The sequence below is a fragment of the Orcinus orca genome, chromosome 9 (assembly GCF_937001465.1).
Source record: "Orcinus orca chromosome 9, mOrcOrc1.1, whole genome shotgun sequence".
NCBI classification, from domain to species: Eukaryota; Metazoa; Chordata; class Mammalia; order Artiodactyla; family Delphinidae; genus Orcinus; species Orcinus orca.
The window spans coordinates 62,143,661-62,154,635 of record NC_064567.1 but is presented as its reverse complement, the minus strand read 5'-3'; the positions used below and the strand labels follow the sequence as shown (position 1 = coordinate 62,154,635).

At 37.4% G+C, this 10,975-nt stretch overlaps 1 protein-coding gene across 1 annotated transcript in view; it reads right to left on the bottom strand.

Annotated features, from left to right (window-relative positions):
• Nucleotides 1-4,644: 4,644 nt before the first annotated feature.
• Nucleotides 4,645-10,975, bottom strand: part of NXPH1 (neurexophilin 1) — a 300,744-nt gene continuing 294,413 nt past the window's right edge. Inside the window, exon 3 of the mRNA XM_004265547.4 lies at nt 4,645-7,913. Coding sequence (XP_004265595.1) covers nt 7,152-7,913 — 762 coding nt within the window. The 3' untranslated portion in view covers nt 4,645-7,151. The remainder of the gene's footprint in view (nt 7,914-10,975) is intronic.

The following is a 10,975-nucleotide window of genomic DNA, read 5'->3' as shown; positions in this document are numbered from 1 at the left end:
CTCATTTTTGAGGAAAAATGGAAACCATGGTCTGAAATTTCCTAAACATACAGGAAGATTTCCCTGAAAGGAGATTCCGACGCAGGGACTGGGTGACGGTGACACTGACTGACACACACACACACACAGGTTTGGGGGGCCACAACGGGTTGGCTGGCGTGGGCTGCCCATCCACCGCAGAGGCAACTGACCGGGCCACACGGGACTCTGAGGGGCCTGGACAAGTAAGAGAAACAGCAAGCCGCTGAAGAAAAACAAATGGATTCAAGGAATTTTTCATCTTTTCTTTATATAATTATACTATATGTTCATACTAGATGTACTAATTTTGCATATACGTATGTAGCAGTTTGTAACTGCTGTTACAGTTACGTATGTAACTGCTATGAGAAGTAGCAGTTTCAAAGTCAGACTCTGGGGTCCTGAAGATGGGATTTGACTCCTGGATGTATCACGAGTTGTACTGCTTTGGGCGAAGTCACTCCATGTCTCCAAGCATCAGACTTTTCACGGCAAGGGGGGCCTCGGAAGAGTGTCTATAACCTCGGCTTAAGTGAGGGGACACACGGAAATGGCCGGGCACAGTCAAGGGCTCATCCTTACGTGTTCAACAACTATTAGCCATTATCAGAAACTTGCACTCCTTTCTCTTTTGGGTGAAGAAAGTAAGAGAGAATAACAACTGCTTACCTCACGTAACAGGTTTATGAGGCACTGCGGCTCAGACGGCAACACAGATACTGAACTCGGCTCCTCCCACGGACAAACTGAGTCGACAGCTACATAGGGAACGATTTTCTCTGAGAAAAACCCACAAAACTCGTGGAGCCGCTGCTGCACGTCGGGCGAGCAGACGGAGGGAAACCGCATCAACTCAGGCAGAAGGCTGAGACACAGTCTTTCCACGGTGACCCACAATCTGAGCGAGCTCAGACCCTGAAGCGTCTCCCTGAGGACCGAAGGAGTCCTACTCCACGGGGGGTACGCCAACTATTAAGACCTGCACCTGAGAGGCAAGCCCTTAAAAGGCCTCGCTTGGAAAAAATCTCGAGAGCGCGCATGCCCGTGAGCTCGCGAGAACCACGGGCTGCGGCCACGGAAGAACGGCTCTTAAAGGGTCCGCACACAGACTCACCTGCCACAGTGCCCAGCACAGAAAAAGCCCTTTGAAAAGTGCCATACTTTGTGTGAAAGAAGCTTATTTGCTAATTTTAAAGCAGGTCGACTGAGGGGCAGGGGCTTGCTGGGATACCCTCTGGCAATGGAGGCTGGTGGGCACCATCTTCACTAAAGCAGGCAGGAGCCCTTTTTTTTTTTTCTTGTTAAAATCAAACCCAAATGGAGAACAGGCTTGAAAATTCCCTGAGCAGGCAAAACCACTTAAGTAATCCAAACCTTAATTTAGCTTATTTTGCAACACTAACTTGACCTGAGTCATTTCATGCTTATGGCTCTGGAAATCATAGGCAAAACTTAAACCGTTTCCCAAAATTGTTATGAGGTAACCGCTAACCAATGCCCTATCATTGAAGAGAATTCAAATATAACCAGTCACTGTGAAGAATAAACAGTCACTGCCTTCTCACTACATAAGCTGCTTTATAACAATGTACTCCTGAGCCTCATTCCATGTTCTGGTTTGAGTGCTGCCAGTTTGCAAACTGCCCTTTTGGTGTGTGCACAATAAACTTTATTAATTACCACTTCAGGGATTTATTGGTCTTACTTCTGTTATTTCTGAACATTTACCAGTTCATAGCATTAAGAGTGGGATCCAAAGAAGACCCCGTATGACTCTGAGGCTAGTGAGCAAACTCATGCTGGTACCTACAGAGTCCACTGAGTTCACCGCTTTCTTGTCAACCCTGGAATTTGAGGGTAATTCTCTTTTGGGCCCAGGCTCTGCTGCCTTTGCATTTTGAGCTGTCCCACTTTATTGTGCATACCTCTATTTTGTTTGTTAAAGCTTCTTGGTAAGTCACCCCATTCTGTTCAAAAGTGAGGAAAACGTGAGTCCCGGTGTTTTGGAACAGCTGTTAAGAAACTCCCCTTGTAGTTACGAACTCTCAGGGAATCTAAATACAAAGATGGTTTCCACCTGGTCTAAAACTTTTTCTCCATCTCGCTCAGAAAACTCCTGCTTTCTATATGTATACCCCCTATGGATCAGAATCTTGTGCCTTTTTGGAAAATGGGTGAACTTTTGGATAATTTGGAATTGTGGTGGCCACTTGGAACTTTAATTTGGATAAGTCTACCTTGAGGCACATTCTTGGCAAGAGAGAATCTCAGACCTCCCAGAGACAATGGAATGCAGTCTTTGATCATACAGAGAAGCTTCTAAAAGACAAAATGACTCCAAAAATAGCTCTAAAACCATACAAATAAAAACTCTTTAGGAAAAAACTTCAATAAATAGTGTTGGGAAAACTGGACAGCATATGTAAAAGAATAAAAACCGGACTACTATCTTACACTGTACACAATTTCTTTTTTGCCTTCTACCGAAAACTTATAAAATGCAGAAAAGAAATTAATTGTAATAATAAAACTGGATTTCAGAAAATTGGCAAAGTGAATCTTGGCAGTAACAGAAACAATGGTAGATATATATGTATATTACATATACATACATACATATTTAAAACTTATTTGAGAATAGAGGCTCTCTAACAACTTTCTGGCATTATTTCTTGAAATAGTCACTCTCTCAATGGCCAAATTTACTCATGTGTTTGGGTCAAGGAATTTGAGTATCAAAAATCAGTAATTCCAGTTGCCTATTGAGGCGCCTTACACAGAATTAGGAATTAGAAATCCAGCAACTGTCAGGTGAGGTTGATGTGAACAGAGCTTTGGCTGTATGTCTAATTTTGGGAGAATGTACACTTGGCACCTCCAACCATGACAGCCACTACAGCCAATGAAAGGAAGTCTCTGTATCCTTTGCCTTTAGGGCCTTTACAGTCATCCTGCAATCCAGTAGTAATAAAGGGCATAATCCTCTAAATGCAGAATTATAAATATTAAACTGCTTTCCATCAAACTTGACCAGTTACTTGGCACAAGTACTCTCCTAATTTTAGGTGATTTCTCTAGACTTTGTTCACACAAACATATTGAAACTAAAACTCTCATGGGATTTCTGTTCTTTGCCATCCTAGTAAAAATAAAAGTAACTGTAAATTTGTTACTTAAAAGTATTTCTGATAGTACTGGATATAAAAAGCAGTGATACACCACAATTTTAAATTGAGAAGGACTGTCTTCCTTATGCTCCTAAGCCCTGAAATCATTCTTTGATATGCATGGGACTCCTGAGAAAAGCTGACCTAGCAATCAGTTTTTCAGGATTCAGTTCTGTTAAGGCCCTCAATTTTTGTCACCTACAAACTAGGTAAATAGTAACATTTTTTATGCAAATTAATGCGTTTAAATGTTTAATTTTTGATCTACTGATTTTCATTTTATTTGAATAAAAATATAAAGATAAAAATAAATACAAAATAGATAAAAAGACTGATAATTGAATAAATATCAATAAATGTCTTAAACTAGTACATTAACCAAGTCTTTCCAAAGTTAATAAGCACAGCCATTTGAATTTGCTTCAGGCTAAAACTTGTCATTCAGAGTTGATGGTGGAGATGCAAATTGTTTTTCCAAAGAGCTGTTTATATCGGTTAAGCTGCTGCTTACATGTAAAGCAGTGGGGAAAAGGGAAAAGACAAACACTTTCTCAGGCTTCTCATGATTTTTTTAATCTATCTGTGTAAAAATATGGCTTACAGTTTATTACTGAAATGTAGGAACCTGAAGACTCCTGTCCACAGTTTTAAATTTAACAAGTATTTCAGTTACTTCCAGAATAGTCACTTCCAGAACTTTAGTACTGTACTATTAATAGTTATGCCCCTTCTACTCATGCAGAGAAATTCTCACAGGAGTCATGGACCCCAAAATGCCCAACTGAAACCATACCATGACAATTCATTGTTTTTATCATAAATAAAGCAGTAACTTGTATCATTTTTCTTCCATGCGGTGAGAAGTTGCAATAATCATTTCTTTATAATAATTTCAATTTTACTAAAATGTTTCTGAAAATAACAATAAATGATGACACACCCATGTTTGCATCAGATGCTATCTACTTCCATCTTGACTTTTTTTCTATATCTTAGCAAAGGTGTGAAAGAATATTTAAGACTCTAGAAAAAGCAATTTCCTTAGGGAAGCTTTAAGTTTATTTTTTCCAAATAACAAATGATTTTCTAGCATAACTAAAACTTAACTAACCAGTTTGTTGAAGCAACAAGTTGGCCTAGTAAAGTTTTTAATGCGAACCTTTGAATTTTCTTACTCATCATCTTTCTTCATCCTCTTCCTTGTCTAAAACAGAAGTATATTAGATACAAATAATCTTTTGAATCAAAGTTCTATATCATCACAACTTTTCTATATCACAGATGGAGGTGCTGATGATATAGGAGTTAGGGATATGTGAGTACAGGCCCAGAAAAAGTCTTAAAAGTTTAAATTTTTAAAAATTGGAATCTTCATTAGGGAATTGCTAATTTTCTCCTTTTTCCTTCTAAAGAAAAACTACAGAAAAATAATTCAATGCATTGTTAATTAGCTGCATTCTATATGTTTATAAAAATGTAAAAGCAATATTTCATAAGAACTTTGGAGAGTAGGGCAGATGGGTGAAGACTGAAGCATATATTTTTTTTTTTCTGAAACATATTTTCATCTTATCTTGAATGCTGGATTACAGGACAGATTACACCACATAATGAAAGTCACAGGCCACTAATCAAATGATCCAAAAAAAAAAGAAAAGATTTTTGCCTTCTTACTTATCCTCCTTTTTGTTAAGAGAGAACTGACTCTTAAGTGATCACTTTGATAAATAAACCCCAGAATAACAAGGTTTAATCTGTGGAAAATATGTTCTGCAGCTGGGACTCATGAAGCTCTTCCTGCCAATTGTGCCAGAGAAGTCTGTTGTAACATCAGCTTCTAAATTCCACAGCAAATTAATTAATACATTGATATAAATGGTTGTCTAGCTATGTTGGAGGATTTTGAGATATGGACACTTAACAGAATGATGTGTCTTTAATTGGCAATTAAAGGCTCTCTTCAGTCAAATCAGTCATTGAGTTCTCACTTTAGAACTCTGTGGTATTGGGTTCCCTGTAGAACTTCTATTATTCTCTGTATGAAAACATACTTACCCCTATGCAGCATGAAGGGAAAATGAGAATGGGTGAATGTTCTTAATTTGACCTCTTTGGTTAACCTTTGAGAATTTTCATATCCCAATCCCCAATTTGTGACCTTAAGTATGGGTTATTACTTTACATATTTTTTCTTCTGTTTATTTTGCTGGGATTGTGTATGGTAATTAGTTTTAAAAAGTAAAGCTTAATGCCCCAAAATAATGCTATATAGATAAATCGATCCCTTTTGCTATATGTAAATTGAGCATAGAAGCCCTTCACTGTAATTGTAATTTTCTCAGTTGAGTCAATACAGTAGAATCAGGGAAAGTCAGCCACAATCTTCAGACATCTTGGCTTTCTTTTACGGAAAAAAAAAAATTACCTTCTCAATATTCTGCTAAATAAAGACGCTGTACAAGAAAACAACAACAACAACAACTAGCTATAATTAATTTAGGAGACCTCAATCATCTCCTTATGTTCATTGATTTTTGGTATTCTTGGACAACTAGCATGACAGCAAACCAAAAATGTATGTAATACTGAATGCCACAACTGTTTCCCAGTTTTGAGACTTAAACTCCTAAGTTGTTTTGACTGGGCAACTAATAGCAATTTAGATAGTTCTGTACAAATTTAGAGACATGAGATGCAAAACCATGACTGTATTCCAACACATTTTTCTTGTCAGAACCATTTAAATCACCATCTTACACAAGTACATATTGAAACTCAAATTTAAGCATTTTATTTTTATGTACATTTCATTTGTCCAGAAATAAAATATCTAAATACAGACTGTAATGTTGTATATGTATAGCTGTCAACAATACTTGAGCTGAATAAATGCTTTGTACATTAAGTTTGTCTTTTTAATGGGGTTCACAGCTACATTGATAGAATGGATTCCTCATATCCTTTTTTTTTCTTTTTTAACCAATAACAAGCAGAGAGACAAGTACATAGTTAATATTAATAAGCAGCTCAAATAACACTTGGTTAAACTATGTACAATACAAACCATTCATACAAATGAAGACTAGGATATTGAATTTGTTACAATATGTGTAGTAAAGATAAGACAGACACATAACTTACATGGTGTCTGTCAGGCATTTCCCTTCTTATATAATGATCAGAACTTATTTTAAGCAACCTTAGCTGGTCTCAACTTTGCAAAAGTCCAATGATTGGTGATGAAAGCTGTAATCCAGTGTCTGCCCACGTGTAAATTCCAAATGTTTGCTCATCTTTACTGAGAACAGGCTCCCTCCATAGAAAAAAGAGCCATCTTGTATCACCTTGAATGTGCCTACTGAATGCTGGAAAAAGTTACTACACTTGTTGTGTTCATAAAATAAAGAATACTGAGCTCTAAAGACACATTTTTTTTTTCCAATTTTAACAAGCATATACTCCTACAGTAGTATTTACCAGTACAGCTACTCCAAGCAGTAGAAATGCATGAGTGGGGATTATTGATTAGCATGTACTCAAGACTTTAAAGGAGATTTCCATAACAGCAAGTGCTAAAAACCATTCACTGTCTAGTTAATCCTTTTGCTTGATGATCGTTTATCCTGAACCATTATGAGTCAGACAACGAAAGCCCTCTTGACAAGAATCATGACGGATGCCAGCTGAAATGTATATGAGAGTGTGTCTGTGTACATCTATGTGTGAGAGCATGTCTTCAAGTGTGGCTTTAGAATCTGTGGTGATTTACAACTATACTGAGAGATGAAGCTGACTGGGCAGAAATTACATCAGATTGTTTTCCACGAGCGTATTTGCAGCCAGTTGACGAGAGCAGCAGTGTAGACACATTCCAGGCAACAGATGGGACCTTCCTCTTGAGGTAACAGCCCTGTCATGTGACCTTGAATTCCTCAGGCTTCAGTCTCACCCCTACATTCATCCTCATCCAGAGGGGAAGTAAGGTGTGTCGCTGTGGTAGTTGTAGTCGGGGCACACTTTCTGTACGAGTTTATAATCTGTACTATAAAAGGAAATGTAAATACAGATCACCTTAAAGGGCTTGGAGCAGAGCCAGGACACATGACTTTGGGTCTGCTCCTGGTAACAGGTTTTTGAAGGGTCATAGTTGCAGAGTGTGTTCTTGGTAGCCTTGTCAACCTTTTCATATTCAATGCGACAATTAAAGGACTTGGAATCTTTGGCATCAATCACGGTTTGCTGTGCCAAGTCGAATTCCACTATTTTCGTAGGGGGCACCAAGCTGACAGATACGTTCCCTTGACCAGTGGAATTATGCCTGAAATAAACACTAAATGTCCCATTGCCATGATCTACAATTTTCCCAGTTATCAATAGGTTTAGCTTCACTGTTTTGATGTTGGAATGAAAATCACCCCATCCAAACATTTTCTTAAACTTGCCCGTCTTAACAATGGGCCTTCGCTTGGCCCTGGGCCGAGGCTCTTGAAGGTCTGTGGAGTTCCTCAGCCAGTCCCAGAGGTCTTGCTCAGAATAAGGTTCTGGGGTGTCATATCGCAGGTCTAAATCTGTATCATTTTCTTTGCCACGAAAAGTCTGTGACAGGAGTCGGCTGATAGACAAGTCTTTGCTGCTTTCTGTCCATATATGCTTTAGTGTGGATTTGCTGCTTCCTGATTTTAGAAGTTCTGACTTTCCACCGTTTGTTAAATTGGCACATGTGACCTGCAAATGGAACAGAAAAATGGCGTTTACATCTCTGTATCTGAGAACACCCAACACAAAGATCCAAGCCCTTTCTCAGAGGCTGGGAATTAAAGTACCTTCAGCACCTAGCCAATATTTATTAGGCCATGATAAAGTACCACTTCTATTTCATACAATGATGGGAGAGAGGGGGTGTAGGTGGATAAAAGCCACTAAACATGACAGAAAGACTATATAAAAACATTTGACGAGAAAAAGGCCACCTAACATGAATAAAGCAAATTAAATTCAAACATAAATCACACTAAAGTAATTACTTCTCAGCACCAAAATCCAAACACTCTTAAAATAAAATTTTACAAACGATTATGTTACTTTTTTACTTCAAGATCCCCATAAGCTTTATAATAGTATGATTCTCAGAAATACGTCGACTGACGTACTATAGGCTTTTGGTAGTCCACAGCCACAGTCACATAAGGAAAGTTAGTTTGGCAAGGAGGCTGTAGTATATTTTATCTGGTCAAAACAAAATAACATGTTTATGATCACCCATTATTAGCAAGAAACATACTGTATAAGAAAATTGTTTCCATTAAGGAATTTAAAGTGCGATCTAGGAAGACAAACATTAACTGATAAGAGTAGTGCAGATCTTTTGATTTTAGAGTTTATTTTTGTCTTTGTTTGTTTTGTTTCAATGAAATTTAATCAATTGGTCAAACATCCAAATCTGTACTTGCCTAATTCTATAGGCATTGTTCTTATTGCAGCCTCTATATTTATCTTTAGTATAAAAGAAATGAATACATATCCTAATCTCTAGAATTACATAGATAGTTTCCCATTCTTCAGGTGGCAAAAAGAATAAATACAAGCATGCATTTGGTAATGGCTTGGTACTTGTGTCTCATCATCAACACAGTTGATCAAGGAGAGGGGCTGTAATGAGATGCATCATGGTGCACTGGCTCATGAAGCAGTAATGAAATTGTCCCAAAGAAGAAGTGAAAAGGGATTTAGAGTTCATTTACCAGCAGCATATAGGGAGTAAAAAAAAAAGGGAAGTGTCAGATTTCAAGGAGAAAGAACCAACCTATTGAAGAGGATGCTAAGATTCTGATAGCAGAACAACCTCTGATTTTCAGGTAGAATAGAAATTTACTTCTAAATTATACTCTCCACAGCTATAGTGATTATGACTCTGGAGTCTGACACCCGGGAATTCCAATCCAGGCTGTGATCCTTCACAGCTGTATAGTGTGGGCAAGTTGCTTAACTTGTTTATACTTCTGTTTTTCTCTTCTACAGAGTAGGAGAATGATGCCGCTTTCCCTCACATGGCTGTTTTGAGAATTAAATAGGACACTCCATTTAAAGCACTAATGGACAGTCACCTGGACACGATGAGTGTTCAACATTAGTATTCTAACTATTATCATCCTCAAACATTTTATCTCTGAATTCCACTGGCTAATATTTTATGTAAATGAATAACTTACAGTAGGATTTGAGAGCAAAGGGTATCTTTATAAGAAAATCTCCCTTTTATATAACCAAAAACCTAAAGCAAACAATTTAAATATATATATACTTTTGAAAGTGCTGCTGTAACAATCTAAAAACATAACAAGTTGAGTAGATAGTAAAACTCAGGTTAATAAGACATGAGCATAAGTTCATCTATTAAACTGTTCAACTATCAAATGCAATGAATGTATTAGCCTTCAATGGTGTGATGTGAACAGCTTCCAGTGGTGCAGACAGTCAAGAAACCTCTCTGGAATATCTCAGTTTGGGTACAGAATCAAAGCAGGTTGTAGTCATCAACACTGCCTTCAATATTCTTATTCTCTCTTCTCTTCCCTTTCAGGGCAATGTCTCAAAGAGAATACCAGTCATGAAAAATCAGGGAGGGTCCTTAGGAAAGTCCCCAGATCTGTTCAGTATAGAAAACACTGATTCATTTTGTCTTATTAATTCAATAACTATATAGTGAGATTCCGCTAATATTCAGTAAAATAATAGTAATACAAAGGTAAATGAAACATGGTTCTTGCCCTCAAGATGTTCAAAATCTAATAGTGAAATCAGTTAAGCAAATAGCAGTGTGATGTAACCAACACTATGTATGATATTCTTGGAGTCATAGTCAAAGTTAAAAGGTAGAGAAGATGTAACAGAGGAGATGATACTCAGATCTGGCAGATAAAAAAGAGGTTCAGAACTTCAACAGTTAGTGAATAGGCCAGAGAAGTTCTCCTAAGTATAAGGAACATACCATGTAAAAGTAAAAAGTTGAGAAGGAACATGTCACACGTAAGAATGGAAAATTGTTCCTTACCTCTGAACATTAGGGAGAATTGACTGGGAGGATAAAGAGAAGAAAAGGTTGCAAGAAGTCAGCAGAACCTGAAGAAGGTAGGCTAGGGTCAAATTATGAAGGTTCTAGGGTCAATTTGTGAAGGCATTTAAAATTATTATTATATATGATGGGGAATCCCTAAATTTCGGCATGTTTTGCTTTTAAGTAGGTCATCCTGGCTGTAGAAAAATCACCGATTGGACATTGAAAGGTGGATTGGTAGGGAGAGAACTTGAGGGAATAATTAGTTAAATAACAAATTGCAATACTTCATTCGAGAAAGTAAATGAGCTTGAACCAAGGCAGTGGCAGAGAAAAAGAAAAAGAAAAAATGGATATAAGAGATATTTTAGAGGTAGGATTAACTCAACTTGATGATTTACTGGCTAAGCAGGAGCAGGAAAAAGTTGCAAATTAATGAGTTTGCTCACATCTGTAAGGAATACAAAAGTAACAAGTTAAAAAAAAAGTATAAACACTTGAAAAGAAGCCTCTTGATTTTTGAATTCACTACAAAGGACCTTCTTGGAGCAAGTTTCAGTAGTGGTAAAAAGACGATGTAAGATGACAAAGAACAGCAGCAAGCTTAACACATCTACTCCCAGATGCAATCAGGAATCCTTGGCTTTCTCACTCTATTATATTGCTTACATCTTAAGCATTTTCATTTTTGCAACACATAAATGTACACATAAAATTGAAATCGATTTTGAGC